The sequence below is a fragment of the Salvelinus sp. IW2-2015 genome, linkage group LG32 (assembly GCF_002910315.2).
Source record: "Salvelinus sp. IW2-2015 linkage group LG32, ASM291031v2, whole genome shotgun sequence".
In the NCBI taxonomy this organism is placed as follows: domain Eukaryota; kingdom Metazoa; phylum Chordata; class Actinopteri; order Salmoniformes; family Salmonidae; genus Salvelinus; species Salvelinus sp. IW2-2015.
In genome coordinates, this window is record NC_036871.1 from 8255301 (window position 1) to 8277588 (window position 22288).

Sequence of the window (22288 nt, forward strand, 5' to 3'; positions counted from 1 at the left end):
GACAATTGCATGAACTGTATGGATCCAGGAAGATAAGCCCTAATTGGTATCTTAGTAAGCAAATCTTAAATGCTTAGAGTGGGGTTCGAAGACTATGGTTTTAACAGTGAGGTTCTAAAAGTGATGTTCTACAATATTAGCCTCTATAAGCGGTGTTCAGAGGACATCACTAACCCGTATGTGGCGTTTCTGTCCAGCCGTGCCCTCGCCACCTCAGAACGTCATCTCCACGGTGAACGAGACCTCGATCGCCCTGGAGTGGGAGGAGCCGCTGGACGCCGGCGGGCGGGACGACGTCATCTACAACGTGGTGTGTAAGAAGTGTCTGCGCGACCAGAGCCCGTGCTCGCGCTGCGACGACAACATGGACATGTCGCCGCGCCGACTCGGCCTGACCCAGAAGAAGGTGGTGGTGAGGAACCTGCAGGCGCACACCCGCTACAGCTTTGAGGTCCAGGCGGTCAACGGCGTCTCTGGGAAGAGCCCTGGCGCACCGCGATACGCCACCGTCAACATCACCACCAACCAGGCCGGTTAGTATCGTCGTAACGCCTTGTCAGCGCTTAACGTTAGCAGCACTCAACATGAATACTTGATATCGGCACTCACTCTCACCTCACGACAACACACCACTCAAGGTCACCACTGTAAGTAAAGTAGCTACCTAGCACTTAACATCACCACTCTGACTACACGACGACACACCACTCAGTGTCACCAACTTTACCACTCAACTCCGGTTAGCAGCAACAAAGTCATCTACTTTCTACCGTCTCATCTCGTTCTGAGTACTGATGCTTTGTGTGAGTTTATGGCCTCAGTATGTGTCATTTCAGCCTAGTACCAAATCAATCAACTGAAATGTCATGGAGAATGGTCAGATAAATGTCATGGTAAGAAGTCAGATAATCGTAAACATTGCTAGATGAAGAGCTTGTACACTTTGCTAATTTCATTTATACCGTGGAACAAAAATGCTCTTAACATATTCAACATGAAAGCTTGTATTTCTTTTACGTGTTAACATCACCCTTTTTTTTGTTGTCCAATCACAGCACCGTCAGCAATACCCACAGTGCACCTGATGAAGTCAACGTCAGACACCCTCAGCCTGTCCTGGCTTCCCCCAGAGAAACCCAACGGGGTCATCCTGGATTACGAGATTAAGTACTACGAAAGGGTAAGGCACTGGTCCCAGATCTGTTTGTGCTGTATAGCCCACTCCCATTGCCTTTTTCCCAGCCTCTAGCCTGGTCCCAGATCTGTTTGTGCTGTATAGCCCACTCCCATTGCCTTTTTCCCCAGCCTCTAGCCTGGTCCCAGATCTGTTTGNTGTGCTGTATAGCCCACTCCCATTGCCTTTTTCCCCAGCCTCTAGCCTGGTCCCAGATCTGTTTGTGCTGTATAGCCCACTCCCATTGCCTTTTTTCCCAGCCTCTAGTCTGGTCCCAGATCTGTTTGTGCTGTATAGCCAACTCATAGGTGTTGTAGGTGTTGACTATACAGCACAAACGAAATCTGGGACCAGGCTCACTGTTCTCTGATTCAACCAGGATTTACATAAGTAAACATTTACTCTGTACCTTAAGTTTGAAGAGTCACCGGAAAGAAAACAACTGTACAAAACCTGTTTGAGGAATAAACATGGCATCTTTTGTCTGATGTAGCCTGGGTTGTTTTTGGCATTTCACAGGTTAGCGCTCACTTGATGCAGATGTGTGCTGTTTTCTTCAGCAGCATCAGCATCACGATGACATAGACATAGACATGCTGCTCATATAGGAAGGAATATGAACCAAATGAACTCACCTACATCAAGAGAATGCTGTCCCTTTTTTTTTTTAAAGAAGAAGAATTTCGCTTTTCCCCCCCCCCGATTCTAATCAATGTGTTGTTGGGTTCCTCAAGGTTTTCTTGCTTCTAGGGAGTTTTCCTTGTCAGTCTGCCTCTGATTTCAGTCTAAGCTGTGTTACTGTAAAATCACGTGACAACTGCTGATGTTATAAAAGGGTTTGATAAATACATTTGTTCGATTGGTTGATTGATTGACGTGTTCCATAGGGCCAGGCCATGTCTCACACGGTGACGGCCCAGCACAGCTCAACCCGTGTGGAGGGACTGAGGGCTGCCACTCCCTACGTTGTCCAGGTCCGGGCTCGCACTGTGGCTGGCTACGGGCACTACAGCATCCCTATGGACTTCAGCACCTCCATACACAGTACGTGTTTCTCTCTCTCTCCTCCTCCTCCTCCTCCTCCTGTGCTCCTTCGTTGTCTCATTCTTTCTCTCTGTGTTCTGTGTCGATCTCTTCCTCCCCATCGGTCTCTGTGCCTCTTACTTTCCCTCTATCTCTCCTCCTTTTCTGCCTTCACTAGTTCATTGTCTTTTTCTCCTCCTCTTTCTGTCGCTCTCTCCCTTCACTGTTTATCATTGTCCTCCACCATTGCTAATGCCTTTCATTTTTTTCTTCACCGGGGTGTTTCAAAGCTTTTCTATGTTCACTTTAATAAGTACAATCCATCCAAGTAGTGAAAGAACACTGAAGAAGCAATTTGAAGAAGCTGTCTGTTTTAAAAAAATTTGCTCTTAATGGCTGTGTGATATTTCTACAGTCTGTTATGGAAGCAGATTAATGCAGGATTAATACATATAAAAACATTGAAATAAAATGTCTTGTTTTTCAATATCCGTGTTTTCTTTTTTACCAGAGTGCATTGCTTTTTGGAATAAGTAAGTAGCCTTGCACAAGGCTTGGCTTCCAGGAGCAGCAGCCAGTCTCCTGTTTCTGTAGCGTGAGGCAGCTTGATGTGCAGGACGCTAGTCTATCGCAAGGCCTTAACCCCAATCTAATTCAATGCTGAGTGCCAAGCAGAGACGCACTGGCCGGGGATCGAACTCCCAACCTTCCAATCGCAGGCCGCTAACTTGGCTTTTTGTAATAAAGCACTTTCATTGTGTCTAAATGAAAGGCCAAACACAGATTGGAATACAATTCACATCCCATTATTTGTTTTGGCATGAATCCGCTTCCATATTTCACGAGCTGTTTCTTTAAGAATCCCTCAGTGACATTTCAGGTGTTTATTGTTTGTTTATCATAGTTTTTTATTTCTCAGGTGACCCTCAGAAATCGGTGCAGGACCAGCTGCCGCTCATCGTGGGCTCGGCGTCGGCCGGTCTAGTGGTCATCGTTGCCATTGTGGTCATGGCCATAGTTTGCTCTAGGTAAGTTTTTTTTAAAAATATGTATCTATTTATCTAACACAGGCCTTTTTGGTCATTATTTGGCAACTTCTTGAATCCTGAAAAGGCCCTTAGAAAGCCTTAAGCCAACCTTAGCATTGTTCCATTCTTCCAATCCCGACTGTCTGAGCACAATCTGTCATCTTCTGCTTGTTATTTGAAAGCAGCCTGTGGAGTGCCAGCCAAGAATGAGGATTGATCATACGAATGAGATTGTGCGTGTGTGGTCCTTGTTTGCAGGAAGCAACACAGCAGTTCGGAGCTGGAGTACACAGAGAAGCTGCAGCAGTACGGTGAGCACTGGTGGCGAGGGTGTGTGTTGGGGAGCGGGTTTGTGTTGTGTGGTTGGGGGAGTGGGTTGTATGTGTGTGTGTTGGGGAGTGGGTTGTATGTGTGTGTGTGTTGGGGCAGGGGTTGTGTGTGTGTGTGTTTGGGGGAGCGGGTTGTATGTGTGTGTGTTGGGGGCAGGGGGTTGTGTGTTGTGTGTGTTGGGGGAGGGGTGTATGTGTGTGTGTTGGGGGCAGGGGTTGTGTGTTGTTGGGGGGAGGGGGTTGTGTATTTGTGTGTGTGTGTTTGGGGAGGAGGTTGTGTGTGTGCGCGCATGTGTGTGCATACTATACAACTCTAATCCTGAAGAGCGCAGCTTCTGTTCCTTTGTTCCAACCAAGACGGTAAAACCACCTGATTGAATGAATTATTCAGTCATCTGACCAAGGCAGGAAACTGCATTTGCTCACAGAAAACCATGATTATCTAGATCAGGTTTATCAACCCCCCCCCCCCCCTCGCTCTTCAAGACTCCCGATCTGTGTGATAGATATGCCCATGTGCTGTTCATGCTTACAATTTGATTCCAGTCATGACTGTGTTAGTTAGTCACTCCACATTGGAACACATGACTTCCAAACTGCCAGTGTCACGCATATCTGATGAACGTGTGTGTTCAAGACCTGGCGAAAAACATCTGACGCAATCCTCCCTTCATTCATTTCTTCTCTCTAGTTTCCCCGGGGGTGAAAGTATACATTGACCCGTTCACTTACGAGGACCCCAACGAGGCCATCCACGAGTTTGCCAAGGAGATAGACATCTCGTGTGTGAAGATCGAGGAGGTCATTGGTGCAGGTAACCAATATATATAGCTAGTTGTTGGAAGTTTTGTCTTTAAAAAAAAAAGGTAGATCAGCTTTAATATTGCAGATAGATTGTGGCTTCCATCAATGTAATTGTCTGCATCATTTCCAATCCCCATATTTTTTGTATATAGATATATATATATATAGATATAGATATTTTCCCCTAACCCTACCATCCCTCCCACTAATTGGAGTAAACTAATAGACAACAACACTTAGGCTTCTACTTCCAGCTTATACTTACTATATACATTTTACGGACACCGAATATTTTACAAAATGTATCTTTTGTATGTTTTTAGTTCCACCCTTGAGCTCCACTCAACCCCTCCCATCTATCTCTGAACACCATCCAGTTTTCGACTTCTATTGGCCATATATTTTTCAACTGTACTGTGATGCTTCACAAAAGTACTGAACCTTAGATTCTACATATTGTAAATTAAAGATAATTTTTTTTTGCTCAAGAGTATTATTATGTTATTGATTGATTGACTATGCCTTTTTTAAATCACCCAGCAGTGCTATTTGCAGAGTTAGCTCCAGGTAAATGTTTCAATTCTTCTGCCATTCCTGAACCTGCGACCAGAAACAAGTGTAACAGTATAACTTTAGTCCGTCCCCTCGCCCATACCCGGGCTCGAACCAGGGACCCTCTGCACACATCAACAACAGTCACCCACGAAGCGTCGTTACCCATCGCTCCACAAAGGCCACGGCCCTTGCAGAGCAAGGGGCAACACTACTTGATCCGTGATCCGGGTCAACAGCATCAATGTAACAGTATAAATTTTAGGGCGTCCCCTCGCCCCAACACGGGCGCGAATCAGGGACCCTCTGCACACATCAACAACGGTCGCCCACGAAGCATCGTTACCCATCGCTCCACAAAGGCCACGGCCCTTGCAGAGCAAGGGGCAACACTACTTCTAGGTTTCAGAGCAAGTGACGTAACTGATTGAAACGCTATTAGCGCGTACCCGCTAACTAGCTAGCCATTTCACATCCGTTACACAAGCTACATATGGACAGTACCAAAACAAATGATCTAATGATTCTGTCTCTTCGCAGCAAAATCTGCAGAGCCGGGATGGTTATATCCCCCATAATATATAACATTCTATTGGTTGCAAGAATTTTGTACAACATTTTAATTTAAAAACTCTAAGTTTTGAATCGAGGGTTGTTTTGTGTATCAGTTCATAAACCATGTGCCATGGAATTGGTACATCAAAAATCTCTTCCCAACTATTATGCAATCTATATGGCACAGCTGTAAATTTTTTGGTCCTGAAATGAAGCTGGTATACTTTTTTAATTTATCACAATTTTCTTTGGACAATTTTGGTCTTTAATGCAGGGCCAACAGACAAGTTCCTTACTTCTCCCCATTCCACTTTCCTCTTCCATTTTTGCGTTAATGCTGCAATTAGTTGGTTGTAATTTTGAGTAGAGCAGACATTTCCATATATTTCTGTTAGCTGCATGTGTGACATAACTATAATTTACAAAGATTATACCTTTTTTAGTGCGGTCTTTTTGAAGTGTTGATTTTAAGGGGTAGGCTTTTTTGGGGTCAATTGTGTTTTGGGGAGTGGTTAATGTTGGGGGGGGGGGGGTTAGTTGAACAGGATGTGTGCTGGGTGGGCAGTGTGTGTGTTCAGAGGATGCGCAGCGGTTGTTGAGGGGGTCTGTGTCTATCTCCTAACTTCAACCTTGAATGCCTCCTTTGCTTTCTTCTCTTTCTCTTCCTTTTTAAACACACAACTTTTTACCAAGGCACCAAAACCCCCAAGCTCCTCATCCGTCCCCTCTCCCCCTACCCCGGTCCCAGGCACCACTCCCGGTCGCAGGTTGATCTTTCCGTCCCTCAATCCCTCCCCAACCTCTCAGACCCCTGAGCTCTCGCTCTCTTTTCCTCCCCTCCTCACTAACTCCATCCCTTGCTCTCTTCCTCCTCCTCTTCTTCCTCCTCAGTTCAAACCAGTAATGCTCCCTCTCCCTCACTCCTCCCCCCCTGCCCCAATCCCCACTCCCTCCTCCACTCCCCTCACTCCCTTCCCCACCCAGGTGAGTTCGGGGAGGTGTGCCGCGGGCGCCTGAAGCAGGCCAGCCGCCGTGAAGGTGTGGTGGCCATCAAAACGCTGAAGGCGGGTTACACAGAGCGCCAGAGGCGGGACTTCCTGGGGGAAGCGTCAATCATGGGCCAGTTCGACCACCCCAACGTGATCCGGCTGGAGGGCGTGCTGACCCGCAGCTGCCCCGTGCTCATCATCACCGAGTTCATGGAGAACGGAGCGCTGGACTCCTTCCTCAGGGTGAGTGACACCAGTTGTGGCGATGTGAGCAATTGTACATGACAACTCTGGTTGATATTGATAGCCTCGGAATTGTATACTGTTTAAAATCCCCAAGGTTCATGGAGAATGGAGCGCGGGACTCCTTCCTCAGGGGAACACTGACTGAGTTGTGATGATGCATGGAATCATACAGGACACATTCAATTGATATTGAGTCTACTCTACCGAATCAAATCCTGGAGTCGCGCATTACCACACGTACTGTGCGACCACCTACTCACCAGCGGAGGCTTTGAGTCGTACCCGAACACACACCAGTTATGACAATCCGTGGAACCGTTCCCGACCCCTCTGATGAATATTGATAGCGGCTGTGCTGAAAATCCTAAGACCTGCGTAGTTATACACAATACAGCTGACGGATAGGGATTCTACTGCACAAAACCACTGATGGAGCTCCTCTTTGACTGTGCTGCATAAAAGCCTGGGGACAAGCACAATTGCACATAGCACCTCCTACACATCAGTGGATGCTGAACAAATCCATGGGGGAAGTAGAGAACTTCTGCAACTTCGAGAGTTCTATTACGTGACACCTGCTGTAATGACAGTGGGCGGTGTACACACACAGTAATGCTCTCTGACTCAGTAAGAGCTCGTTTTGATTTTCCTTTCGATTCAACCCATATATTACCAGGTAAGTCGACTGAGAAGACATTCTCATTCCCAGCAACCGCCCTGGGGATTAGTTAAAGGGAAGCGGAATGAGCCAATTGGAAGCTGGGGATGATTAGGTGGCCATGATGGCATGAGGGCCAGATTGGGAATTTAGCCAGGTCACCGGGGTTAACACCCCTATTCTTACGATAAGTACCATGGGATCGTTTATTGGCCACAGAGAGTCAGGACACCCGTTTAACGTTCCACCCGAAAGACGGCACCCTACACAGGGCTAATGTCCCCGATCACTCCTCTGAGGCGTTGGGATCTTTTTTTTTAGACCAGAGGAAAGAAAGAGTGCCTCCTACATAGTCATTCACAAATGATCTCTCTCAGAGGATAATGAGGAAACGTAAGACCATGCGCTACAGTACAATCTCCATAACCCTCCTTGTCTTATCTCATCTTGTGACTCAAGAGCAGCTTCTCACTCCTTCTCACGCACTCCTCTCAGTCAGATGTCTATCCAACCGTGTGTGTGTGTGTGTGTGTGTGTGTGTTGTGTGTGTGTGTGTGTGTGTTGTGTGTGTGTGTGTGTGTGTGTGTGTGGTGTGTGTGTGTGTGTGTGTGTGTGTGTGTGAATCATGGATACACTCTGCCGTGATCTAGTGATGTCCCGTCAAACTATTGTGCCTGATTATGGGATGCTGGCAGAACAACACACACACACAACACATGCATAACAAGAACAAACACGTTTGCACGTAAGGACAAATACACACACACACACACAGCATATGTTTTACTATCCTTGTGGGGACCTAAAATGTATTTCCATTCAAAATCATGTTTTCCCTAACCTTTAACCCTAAACCTAACCCTAATCTAACCGCTACACCTAAGCCCTAAACCTTAACCCATAACCCTAAACCTAACCGCTAACCCTAATTGTAACCCTAACCCTAATTGTAAACCTAACCTCTAAGCCTAAAATAGCCTTTGTCCTTGTGGGAACCTGGGAAATGTCTCCATGAGGAAGAATTGTACTTGATTTACTATCCTTTTTGGGATTTTCGGTACCCACGAGAATGGTAATTACAAGCCCCTAACAGGCCTAACCATCTATGCCTGTTACGAAGCATTTTGTTTACATATCCATCCAAACTTGTTTTCCTGTCAAACTCAATTTGAGTGTAGAGTACAAAACGGAATGTTTACATGTTTGGAATGTTACCCTCCTGAGTTGTTGAGAAACAAACCTCCATTTCCAGGCTCCCTCGTGAGACTTGGAAGTATGGCATCGAATTCAATCAAACTTTATTTGTCACAAATGCTTGCTTAACCAACAATGCAGTTTAAGAAAGAGTTCCAAATCAAATCTAATTTTGTTGGTCACATACACATGGTTAGCAGATGTTAATGCGAGTGTAGCGAAATGCTTGTGCTTCTAGTTCCGACAACGCAGTAATATCTAACAAGTAATCTAACAAATTCACAACGACTACCTAATACACACACATGTGAAGGGATGAATAAGAATATGTACATATAAATATATGGACGAGCGATGGCCGTGCGGCATAGGCAAGATGCAGTAGATGGTATAGAGTACAGGATATACATATGAGATGAGTAATGTACAGTTAGGAAAATATTTACCAAATATACTAAAGTAAAAAGTAACACAATAAAAGAACAATAACGAGGCTATATACAGGGGGTACCGGTACCGAGTCAATGTGGAGGGGTACAGGTTAGTCGAGGTAATTTGTACATTGAGGTAGGGGTAAAGTGAATATGCATAGATAATAAACAGTTAGTGGCAGCAGTGTAAAAACAAATTGGGGGGGTCAATGTGAATAGTCAATGTGAATAGTCTGGCCATTTGATTAATTGTTCAGCAGTCTTATGGCTTGGGGGTAGAAGCTGATAAGGAGCCTTTTGGTACCAGACTTGGCGCACCGGTACTGCTTGCCGTGTGGTAGCAGATAGAACAGTCTATAACTTGCGTGACTGGAGTCTTTGACAATTGTTGTGGCTTTCCTCTGATGCTGCCTAGTATATAGGTCCTGGATGGCAGGAAGCTTGGCCCCAGTGATGTACTGGGCCGTACGCACTACCTTCTGTAGCGCCTTACAGTCAGATGCTAAGCAGTTTCCATACCAGGCAGTGATGCAACCTATCAGGATGCTCTCGATGGTGCAGCTGTAGAACTTTTTGAGGATCTGGGGACCCATGACAAATCTTTTCAGCCTCCTGAGGGGGAAAAGGTGTTGTCGTGCCCTCTTCACAACTATCTTGGTGTGTTTGGACCATGATAGTTTGTTGGTGATGTGGACACCAAGGAACTTGAAACTCTCGACTTGCTCCACCACAGCCCCATCGATGTTAATGGGGGCCTGTTCGGCCCACCTTTTCCTGTAGTCCACGATCAGCTCCTTTGTCTTGCTCACATTGAGGGAGAGGCTGTTGTCCTGGCACCATACACCCAGGTCTCTGACCTCCTCCCTATAGGCTGTCTCATCGTTGTCGGTAATCAGGCCTACCACTGTTGTGTCGTCAGCAAACTTAATGATGGTGTTGGAGTCGTGTTTGGCCACACAGTCGTGGGTGAACAGGGAGTACAGGAGGGGACTAAGCATGCACCCCTGAGGGGCCCCAGTGTTGAGGATCAACATGGCAGATGTGTTGTTGCCTACCCTTACCACCTGGTGGCGGCCCGTCAGGAAGTCCAGGATCCAGTTGCAGAGGGAGGTGTTTAGTCCCAGGGTCCTTAGTGATGAGCTTTGTGGGCACTATGGTGTTGAACGCTGAGCTGTAGTCAATGAACAGCATTCTCACATAGGTGTTCCTTTTGTCCAGGTGGGAAAGGGCATTGTGGAGTGCGATTGAGATGCGTCATCTGTAATCTGTTGGGGCGGTATGTGAATTGGAGTGGGTCTAGGGTATTCGGATGATGCTGTTGATGTGAGCCATGACCAGCCTTTCAAAGCACTTCATGGCTACCGACGTGAGTGCTACAGGGCAGTAATCATTTAGGCAGGTTACCTTTGCTTCCTTGGGCACAGGGACTATTGGTCTGCTTGAAACATTAGTTATTACAGACTCGGTCAGGGAGAGGTTGAAAATGTCAGTGAAGACACTTGCCAGTTGGTCCGCGCATGCTTTGAGTACACGTCCTGGTAATCTGTCTGGCCCCGGCGGTTTTGTGAATGTTGACCTGTTTAAAAGTCTCGCTCACATCGGCTACCAAGAGAGTTATCACACAGTCGTCCGGAACGGCTGGTGCTCTCATGCATGAACAATACAATAAGAAATGGACTGATTTATGTATTGGAGCTGGTAAATTAAATATAATTTCTAGAACGAAAATGCCCATTCATTTTCCATTCTAGTTATTCTAATTCTGTGGAGCTGTTGTGAGGGTAAGCGTGGTTAGCATGGCACCATCAATGGAACGCTCATTTCCTTTCAGTCAAGACCGGATCACGCAGAAAAAGGTTGAACCTCTTGTCGTTCTGTGAAGGAAAATTGAATTCTGACTGTAACTAGTTGACAGCACTTTCCTATTCACTTTCACCGCTGTTTCATTTGTAGTTACCCACAGCACAGCACATGGAATTTAGTTATTAATAATTTAAATTAATATTTAAACTTATTAGATGGGGTCAGACAGCTTGAAAAGTTTGTCTGTTGCAGACTGACAGAACCAGCCATGGATGGTTATGGCATATGTTATGATTATGTTTATGTAAGCTTTAGGACTGACTGACTTACTTCTCTACCATTTCCCTCTCGCTCTCCCTCCCCTCTTACCTTTTCCTCACCCATCTCCCCCTTCTCTCTCTCTCCCTCCCTCTTACCTTTTCCTCACTCATCTCCCCCTTCTCTCTCTCTCCCTCCTCTCTTACTTTTTCCTCACCCACTCCCCTTTCTCTCTCCTCCCCCTCACTCCTCACCATCTCCCCTTTCTCTCCCTCCTCTCTCTACTTTTCCTCAACCATCTCCCCCTTCTCTCCTCTCTCCCTTCTGTCTCTCTTTCCTTCTTCTTCCTTCTGTCTTTCTCTCCCTTTCTCATTCCCCTCTATCTCCCCTCCTCCCTGTCTGCCTTACTCCTCTATTTCTCTACCTCACACCCCATTCCCCACCCATCCCTCACAGCTGAATGATGGGCGCTTCACGTGACCCAGCTGTGGGCATGCTGCGTGGCATGGCGTCGGGCATGAAGTACCTCTCGGACATGAACTATGTCCACCGGGACCTCGCCGCCCGCAACATCCTGGTCAACAGCAACCTGGTGTGTAAGGTGTCCGACTTCGGTCTGTCCCGTTTCCTGGACGACTCATCAGTCGATCCTACCTACACCAGCTCTCTGGTGAGTGACGTGGGAGGGAGAGTGTGAGTTGTGGGAGGATCTGCTTGTTGGCTTGGTCTGTGTTATTTGGTATGTCTATGTTTGTCTGTGTGATTGCTTGTTTGTTTGTTTATCTTTGTTTGTTTGCAATTTTGTGTGTGTGATGTGTGTGTGCTCACCATGTGTTGTCTTTGTCTCTCTGCAGTCTGTATATGAGAGTATGGTATCAGTGTGTGTCGCCTATGTGTCTGCCTGTGTGAGTGCGTCTCTGCTTGTGTGTGGGTGCGTCTCTGCTGTTGTGTGGTGGTGGGTCTTGCTGTGTTGGTGCGTCTCTGCCTGTGTGTGGTGGGTGCGTCTCTGCCTGTGTGTGAGTGCGTCTCTGCCTGTGTGTGAGTGCGTCTCTGCCGTGTGTGTGAGTGCGTCTCTGCCTGTGTGTGTGGGTGCTCTCGCCTGTGTGAGTGCTCTCTGCCTGTGTGTGAGTGCGTTCTCTGCCTGTGTGTGGTGGGTGCGTCTCTGCCTGTGTGTGGGTGCGTCTCTGCCTGTGTGTGGTGGGTGCGTCTCTCTGCCTGTGTGTGAGTGCGTCTCTGCCTGTGTGTGAGTGCGTCTCTGCCTGTGTGGTGGGTGCGTTCTGCCGTGTGTGTGGGTGCGTCTCTGCCTGTGGGTGGGTGCGTCTCTGCCTGTGTGGGTGCGTCTCTGCTGTGTGTGTGTCGTCTCTGCCTGTGTGTGGTGCGTCTCTGCCTTGTGTGAGTGCGTCTCTGCCTGTGTGTGGGTGCGTCTCTGCCTGTGTGTGAGTGCGTCTCTGCCTGTTGTGTGGTGCGTCTCTGCCTGTGTGTGAGTGCGTCTCTGCCTGGTTGTGAGTGGTCTCTGCCTGTGTGTGAGTGCGTCTCTGCCTGTGTGTGAGTGCGTCTCTGCCTGTGTGTGAGTGCGTCTCTGCCTGTGTGTGGTGGGTGCGTCTCTGCCTGTGTGTGGGTGCATCTATGCCTGTGTTTACTCCATCGCTCAGCATGCTCCAATGTAGCAACCCTGCCTCCCCCTGTGTCTCTGCAGGGAGGTAAGATTCCCATCCGCTGGACCGCCCCCGAGGCCATCGCCTTCAGGAAGTTCACCTCGGCCAGTGACGTGTGGAGCTACGGAATCGTCATGTGGGAGGTGGTATCCTACGGAGAAAGGCCCTACTGGGACATGAGCAACCAGGATGTGAGTCAGTTTATATGCACTGAACAAAAATATAAACGCAACATGTAAAGTGTTGGTCCCATGTTTCATGAGCTGAAATGAAAGATCCCAGAAATGATCCATACTCAGAAAAGGCTTATGTCTCTCAAATGTTGTGCACAAATTTGTTTACATCCCTGATAGTGAGCATTTCTCCTCTGCCAATATAATCCATCCACCTGACAGGTGTGGCATATCCAGAAGCTGATTAAACAGCATGATTAATCACAGGTGCACCTTGTGCTGGGGACAATAAAAGGCCACTCAAAAATGTGCGGTTTTGTCACACAACACAATGCCACAGATGTCTCAAGTTTTGAGGGAGTGTGCAATTGGCCTGCTGACTGCAGGAATGTCCACCAGAGCTGTTGCCAGAGAATTGATTGTTCAATTCTCTACCTTAAGCGTAGTTTTAGAGAATTTGGCAGTATGTCCAACTGGCCTCACAACCGCAGACCACGTGTATGGCGTCGTGTTGTCGAGCGGTTTGCCAATGTCAACGTTGTGAACTGAGTGCTCCATGGTTGCGGTGGGGTTATGGTATGCACAGGCATAATCTACGGACAACGAACCCAAGTTGTCTGTGCCCAACAGATGCATATCTGTATTCTCAGTCATGTGAAATCCATAGTTTAGGGCCAATTTATTTATTTAAATGAACTCATTTCCTCATATGAACTGTAACTCAGTAAAATCTTTGAAATTGTTGCATGTTGCGTTTAATATATACTGTATATATCTGCTGTAGCGGACTAGAATGAACAATAGCGTGCGACCTGGATGTCAGTTTGTTGGTTCCTAGCTGCTGTTGCATCTATTAGAGTGACACAGAGTGTGGAACGTGGTTCTGTTCCAATACTCTCTGCCTACTCTTTAGATAGAGTTTTCCACAACCCTAGCATACTACTTATTTATGTCTTCATGGAGTTGATTTGATAGGGACGGTGCACATGAATCAACATTTCCAGGGTGAAAATCAATGTAAAACAACCGGAGTTAGCAACTAAGCTTATTTTTAAGTCCCTTAATAAAGTACCTAAAATTAAGTATTGGTAATCTATTGAGCGGGATTTATGTAATACTTTGGAGGTTGGATTGTAACCACTGTTTAATTTCAGGAGGGCTAGTTTACGCCGAGTTACATTGCGGCCTCTACTTTTAGCTTGAGCTTGCCAGTTCTGCTTAAGTGTGTTTTTATCTTCACTGTGCAGGTGGTCAGTGCAGCTGTGTGCCTGGGTTGGCGTTTTTTGACTTTACTGCCTCCTGCCACCCCTATCTACACCTGCATCTTCCCTCCACAGATATTTACTACGGCAGAGTAGTAAACACACACACACACACACACACACACACACACACACACACACACACACCACCACTCTCTATCCCCACAGCACATCTTACCATCTCACTGGGCTTCTACCTTTTTAATAAATCGAGAACAATTATGCTCATCCAAACGTGGCATCCAACATGTTGTGTTACTACTGTGGCTAGTTGCAAATAGAGCAGCACAAAAAGTGGGAAGAGTATAGGAGAGGTTTTGTATGATCCCCGAAGGCAAATTTCCATTGCAGGAAGTTGCAATTAAAATACATACAGACAGCATATGGATATGAATAGCTTCCCTGTACAGAGAATAGAAACATGTCAAAACAAATCAATGAGCAAACGAGGAAAGTTGCGGAGTGCAGTAGAGAGATTCATTATCATCCCCAAAAAAGCTTGTAGCAAGCAGTTTAAAATGCATGCGTAAAGTGAAGGTATGAAAATGAGTAAAGGGAATTGAAACATGCCGTACCTATTCAACGAGTGGACATCTACAGAACTTTATTTTATTCCACCATGAATTGTAATGTAACATTCCCCTTTTGAATTGCCAGAATTTTTTCCCGCGGAATATTGTATTATATCACAACATATTCGATCACGTTGTAGAGTGTCATATTGTGCCGTAGAGTATCGCATCGATATTGTATTTTATTGTGACATATCATATCGTATTGCATCACAAGATATATTGTGTTGCACGGTACCGTACTGTATATCATATTAACCCTTTACTTTCTGTAGGTGATGACTGCTGTGGAGCAGGACTACCGCTTGCCCCCTCCCATGGACTGCCCCATGGTGCTGCACCAGCTCATGCTGGAGTGCTGGGTGAAGGAGAGGAACCTGAGGCCCAAGTTCTGCCAAATCGTCAGCACCCTGGACAAGCTTCTCCGCAACGCCGCCACCCTCAAGGTGGTCACCAGCACATACTCGGGGTGAGTGGAGGGGACTGGAAAGCATTCTTTTTGCACAACGAGACCGGTGTTAAGACAAAGTAACGAGGCAACAGTTTCAAAATAAGTATATATACGCGTGTGCAGGAGAGATCAGAAACCTAAGGGATTATACAATCTTTTTTGTTGGTTTGATTTGTTGTTTTGGGGTGCGATCAACAATATCGACAGTGGTTAGTTGGCCCTAAAATGTACACTGAGTGTACAAAACATTAGGAACACCTACTCTTTCCATGACATAGACTGACCAGGTGAATCCAGGTGATCCCTTATTGATGTCACTTGTTAAATCCACTTGAATCAGTGTAGATGAAGGGGAAGAGACATGTTAAAGAAGGATTTCTAAGCTTTGAGACAATGGAGACATGGATTGTGTGTGTGCCATTGAGGGTGAATGGGGTATGGTAGTAGGTGCCAGGTGCACCGGTTTGAGTGTGTCAAGAACTGAAATGCTGCTGGGTTTTTCACTCTCAACAGTTTCCCGTGTGATTCAAGAATGGTCCACCACCCAGCCAATTTGACACAACTGTGGGAAACATTGGAGTCAACCTGGGCCAGCATCCCTGTGGTACGCTTCCGACAACTTGTAGAGTCCATGCTCCGACGAATTGAGGCTGTTCTGAGGACAAACGTTGGGTGCAGCTCAGTATTAGGAAGGTGTTCCTGATGTTTTGTACACTCAGTGTATGTTTAATGCATCAACTGCATGTGGCAAAGCTCTGGATCAGCTCTGTTTACCAAACAGAAACCGCAAAATTATCATTTTCCCTCACTTAACAGCTCCTCTCTTGAGCCGCAATAGAGAGCAATAGTAATGATGTCTTTTTGTAGGCACTAACTCCACCATGGCTCATTGGTCAAAGTCTGTGGGGAAATTAATGGGTTTTTTGGATAGACGTCAAAAGTAAGGTCTGTGGTAAACACTGGCTTAGGAGATCTTATATATATATAAAAAATAATCTATGAGATAATCTTCATTAGCTAACGTCCCTTTTTGTCCATTTTGAAGCATTTATGTTGTCAAAACAAACACATGAAGCACATAAAGGCTTCATAATTCATATAAGGTCATGTTCACTGACCAATATTATCTAAAAACTTATGAGATCTCCTAAGCCTTTCCCCCAAACTCCATTCTTTCCCCATTTAATTTCCTCCATAGGAACGGCTGGGCGAACCAGAGGTTACTCATTTCTGGGGGTTTTTAGGACTACAAGCTGGCCAGCTCTGTCTGAGTTTCCGCTTTTCACTGTCGCAGCATTACCCCACGGACGATTCCTATTGCAAGGAGTGGGCCTAATTGCGTGTGGAAACATAATGACTGACCTAGGTTGAATTCCCTGTGCTCTTGGCTGTCTCTTAAATGTAGGTGATAGGACAGAGACAGAGCCAGGGCTGCCGATGTGGAAACAAACTACCGGAGGGCTGAGGTGATGGAGTGTGTGTAATAAGGCAGATTCAGGAGAAGCTAAAAGAGAGGAATGTGTTTAATTAGGTTGCTAATTAGCTTTTTTTATGCGCCAAGGGGGGCCAAGCCATTGCTTTGATGGGTCGAATGGGGAGTTGTGTGTATGTGTATGTCAGTGTTTCTGGCATGTGTTATGCTACATGTCACTGTATGCAGATGGCATGCGGATGATTAATGTATGGCCTCATCTGTATGTGACAGCCACAGAGGGAGAGAGAGAGTGAGAGACCCCTATCAAAAGCAGTGGACTATATAGGGAATAGGGTGCCGTTTGGGATGCAAAAAGACAATGTAGCATCCTCAGAAGGTAGATGAAGGAGATACTAGTTTTATTACAACCCCAAAATGATGAATTGATTCTGCTCAGAGGTTAAATTGGATTTTGTAAGTGGTGGAACTGGCTTCTAAAATAGGTTGTCTTTTCCATGATCAGTATCAACACATATGTGATCGATTCTCACTGTGTGCTGCTACGTGTGCTGTCTCCCATCCTCAATGTTGTTGACAGCGTAATACTATACCTAACACAGCAGCATTCTTCAATCCTGGTCCTGGAGAGCCGTCAGGGTATGCAGGCTTTTACCAGACCATTATTGTAAATACAAATATGTTCTTAACTGAAATAAAGTATTTTTTATTAACCTTTATTTAACCACGGTTAAAATATATATTTTTTAAATACTTAAAAACCTAACATACCTAATTCATCAAATCAAGGGCTTGATGTTTTGTTGATAAGTTGAATGCATTGCGCTAGCGCTGGGTTGGAACAAAACCCTGCACACCCTATGGGTCTCCACTCCAAGACCAGGAATTGAATAAGACTGGTCAAACAATTTGTACTCTTGAAAGAAACACCTGTGACTGATCTTTGCCTCTCTTGTTGACAGGGATCTTTTGCGGATCGGGGGGACACTGCCTGGCCACCACAGGAAGAGTCTGGACAGCAGTCAGAATGATATAGTTCGACAACCGATGAGCACGACTCTCCCCATCAGGGTCTAAGGTTTGGGTCTGGACCAACAAACCAACAAACAACCAAACAGAGACCGCATGGGAAACTGGACCCACTAGAAACTACCTAGGAACTCTACTTGCAGAGCCCAATGGATGAATGAATGACCATACCTAGACAAAACAAACATTGTCTACTGTAACTAGACAAAACATTGTCCACAGTAGACAAAAACGTCTACTCTACCTAGACAAAACTAACATGGAAAAGGAAGTGTCGACTTTGGACAGCTTCAGTAGGGCACCGTAGAAAATAGACTCTTGAGAAGCTTGTGGATAACCCATCATTGATGTTGAATTGAATTTGTGAACCGTCCATTGACAGAAAGCCAAACTCCCCCTCAGGTTGTGTTTGCATGTCTGCATGTGCTTTCTGCTGACTGGGATGTGTTCTTTTCCCAAAATGATTTCCATGTCTCCTCTGCCACTATCGTTGACTTTGACCATGGATGGGAATGGACATGGATACTGTGGACTTCAACGTCTGGAAAGAAACGAGTGCAATGATGATGCAAAAAGGTTTGTTCACACATGGGACTTTAAGGATGGATTCTATGGATTCTAAATGAATGTGGGCACCTGAACGATTGTATCCCAATGCCCATGGACAGTGAACCTGATTACAGACGTCTATAACAATTGCTGTTTTTGATCTGGTTTCATTCACTTTCTTTAAATGTGGTCTTCCATGTTACTGGGAGGTTTTGGTTTCATGATACTGTATGTGTTGTTGTGTGTCCTCTTCACCTACTCTGGATAAAGGGGGTGACTGAGAAGGACTTATTTGACTGTACAGGACACACCATCATGTGCATGCCATGCCAACGTGGAACTGTTGCGGATGAACGTCATGCAAACAAGAGACGATGGTTCCGCATTAACTGTTACTCTACAGACATATGCCATATTTTCATACTCTTATTTTGTTGAACTATGCCTTGTTTTGGATGCTAAGTTATTACTTATTGTTTAAAAAAAATGGAATATTCACACATGAACTCAATACGCTAAACAGTGAATTTAATGATTAAACAAGAATCAAATATTTTACGGAGGCTGTTGCTCATAGGAAAGGGTTAATGGTGAACAATAGCTATTTCTAGTCACCAGTGCTGGCTCACATTTTCAACGTGTCAGTACAGTTGTCAATTCCATTATTCTGGACTAGCTGCTGATATCTTAGCCTGGGGCTCCAGTCCCTTTGTGCCTCAACCAACTCCTCTCTGTGTTCATCCATTGTCATGCCTAACATGTTTGGCCTGACAACGGTAGTCAGGGGAGTTGGCTAAAGCACATACAGTATGGAACCAGACGGTTGATGTGTCAGATCTATTCTTTAGTCAAATGTGTCAAGGATCAATGCAAATGAAAAAGGTCACCGTTGAGATAATAACTATGTGACCTTATCATCAACCTGACCCACAAAATGGTAATGTAGTTTGAATTATTCAGTTAATTACTGTATTTTTTTAAGTACGACCAGCTGTCAGCATCAATCTCTCACATTAACACTGCCGCTGTGCTACAGTTATTATATGATCCCCATCGGTACTACACCAATCCGCTCAGAGTTCATCTTCATTTCACCCTCTGGCCTCCGTGTGAACCCTTGTTTGGATGTTTGTTGTTGTTGGCAACATCAAAAGGGAAATTACAGTTTAAAGGGGCCATGTACCAGGAAAAGAAAATCTATGTGAAAGAAGAAAAATAGGAACATGTATGTCCGTCAGTACAGACTTCTTTCTGTAAGAGTAAAGATGTATGGAATTGTGAGAAGAAAAAAAAATGGAACAAAATACACATTTCTCTTTGAGTATTTTTACGATAATCATATGCAAATAAATTATTAAAGTGATCTATGGTATTCTCTTTGATTTCTCCACGGGTCCAGCAGAAAGTCATTCCAGGTCTTCTCTTCTTCCAGTTGTAGGACGAACCGATGAAATAGCAAGTACTTTCAGCTTTTAGGAATATCATATTATTTCTAGAACCCATTCACTTTTAAGCTTAATCAAAGACCAGTCCACATGGCTAATTAGTGAGAGAGCAGGACTATAGATTTGCCCTCCTTCATTGGAGAAGCTTCAAAGAAGCATAGATACCCTGGCATCATTCTAAAGCTGCTACTGTATCTTTGTGCATTTCTGGCAACCTGTACACAATCGCATCATGTCACATCGGTTTTCTCTTGTCAATATTGATGAGCGGCGCTGTCACCCGGCAACACGCTAGCTGTGGAGACTGATGTTATGTTCTTATTGACTGTGTTGAAACGGATCCTCACGGAGGGTTCTGAAGCCTTATGCATATTTAGGGATTTCTTTGGACTCAATGTTAAGCCAGCAGGCATATGATAATCTCCCTGAGGAGAGATCAATGGTGACATGTTCGTCCTCCTCCGATATGTCCTTGAGAGGGTAGACACTGTATTTTTACTAGGCCCATCAAGGGAGACATACCATATAGAAACCATATAGAATTGTTAAAGATAACTTGCTACTGTGTCCCAGTTCATTAACAACATGGGGATCGGTCATTGAGATATATGGGTCAGCTCTGGCATGAATTCCATCTTGTATATAATAGATATCAGTATATCTGTGCTATAGTGTGGCTTGTGGGAAGATATGCTTCTTCTACTATAGCCCACAGTACGTTGCATGGTGACATACAGCACTATACATTGATGGGAGACAGCCAATTTATATACAAGTGTAGGATCTTAATTTGATCAGTATTGTTGCAGATACAGGATTTGAACGTTTAGTCCATAATGTTACTTGATCGGTGGTTAAAACATTTGCTGTCAAATTAGGCTACATGAAAAGCAGGGATTGGAACTGAAATTGTTAAGTGTTAAGTTAACTGTAATTATTTTTTGTTCCGTTCCCCTGTTCCTATCTGCAAAATAACTTCCGAACCGGTTCAAACCCCCTTCAAAGTGCTGGTTTATATTGTTATTTTCTGTTCCTACATCTAAACCTAAAATCAAGATGTTTTTAAATTATCTCGACATTAAATGACTTCGCAATCAGTGAGGATAGAGCAGCTTGCTATGGAGCGGACAAGCAATAGTTGTTTTAGCCTAGGCATCAGCTGCCTAGGCTACAGTTGTTTACATACACGATGGACAGCCAGTGTAGTGCGTGAGATGCGACTGAAATTTGTGTAGGTGGAGGAGGAGCCTTGGCGTGAAGCGCTGGACATCTTGTTATGACATGCATTATCTGAATTAGGCTCACAGATTTATACCTATGGAGGAACTTTGAACCTCCATTCTCTACAGTGCTTGACTTGGGATGGAATATGTGCAGGAGCTCTTTTCCCAAGTCAGTCCATTAGGCTATGTTCACCGAATTTCACACATTACATTATGCTATAGAGACCTCTGATTATTCCCTGTTAAGGGTTTATCCACATTTTCCATGACTTCTCCATGACTGTTAACCAAATGTTCATGTTTATTATTATAGCCTACATGAAAATATAAGCATTTTTGACACTGGAAAGCTGTTGTGTCTGATCCCATGTAGACCTACCACCTCCTGCCATTGTGCCCTTGATCAAGGCACTTAGCCCCACACATAGAAGTGTACTGTTGTCAACCCTCCATTTGGAGATCTCATGGGTGTGCATGCTTAGCTTTTGATCCAGCCCTGAAACACCCAAGTCTGCTTATCAAGGTCCTGTTGAGCAGCTGATGTTTAGGGTACAATGTGGTTAGAGCAGGGCTTGAACAAAAGCCTGCACACCCAGTAGCTAACCTGGAGGACGGTTGCCACCCTTGTCATAAAATATTGTAACATTACAGCCAAATACTTTTGAATTTATAAAATGAGTACCTCCTTCAATAAATCAGGGATCAAATGGATAAGGTAGGCTACTTCCAAGCAAGGTAAACGGATAAGGTAGGCTACTTCAAAGCAAGGTATCTAACTACACGTGTCTATACAGTATATAAGGCACAAATATTCATGTTTCAGGGGAGATCTATGCACAGCAAGTTATTTGTCAATTAGGCTATTCTTAGAATATTTTTAGCGTTGTCGCAAATACATGGCTAGTGTTTAATAGAGAGGAATCCCATCTTTCCAACGGTGCAGATTTATTTAGGCTCTACAGTGCCGGTGGAAAGGCGACAACAAAATGAATGCTTAGTTGGCTATAGTTAACTAGCGAGATAACTTGGAGCTGTTATGTGTTGAATTGGTGATCTAGTTAGTCTGTCTGTCTCATTATTTTATAGTACTTGCTGCTGAAATGTCGCGGTCTCTCCTCGGGCAATGGCCCGCTTGCAATGGCACACATGCAGCACCACATGCACTGAAGGGTCATTCCGATAATGGCTGACATGTCGATTTTTTTTAAATTGATTGATCATATTTAAAAGTGATCTTTCATGAACTACATTAACAAAAATCATGAAACTAATCAAAATGACTTTTCAATCTTAATTTGACAACTTGCATCATTAGGGCTGTGTTGTCATTTTGTCAGCCAGTGATTGTCAAGCAAATAACTGCCGGTCTCACGGTAATTGACCTTTTGGAACATCTACATTTTACAAAGTCTAATAAATCAATGTAATATAGCCTACACCTTCACAATAAATC

At 44.9% G+C, this 22288-nt stretch overlaps 1 protein-coding gene across 1 annotated transcript in view; it reads left to right on the forward strand.

Moving 5' to 3' along the window:
• ephb3a (eph receptor B3a) overlaps positions 1 to 19530 on the forward strand; it is a 42372-nt gene extending 22842 nt beyond the window's left edge. Inside the window, 12 exon segments of the mRNA XM_023977581.2 lie at positions 198 to 533; positions 1056 to 1180; positions 2062 to 2218; positions 3117 to 3225; positions 3484 to 3536; positions 4246 to 4368; positions 6450 to 6697; positions 11501 to 11520; positions 11522 to 11714; positions 12741 to 12890; positions 14982 to 15175; positions 17552 to 19530. Of these exon segments, the coding sequence (XP_023833349.1) occupies positions 198 to 533; positions 1056 to 1180; positions 2062 to 2218; positions 3117 to 3225; positions 3484 to 3536; positions 4246 to 4368; positions 6450 to 6697; positions 11501 to 11520; positions 11522 to 11714; positions 12741 to 12890; positions 14982 to 15175; positions 17552 to 17666 (1823 nt within the window). The 3' untranslated portion in view covers positions 17667 to 19530.
• Positions 19531 to 22288: the final 2758 nt, after the last annotated feature.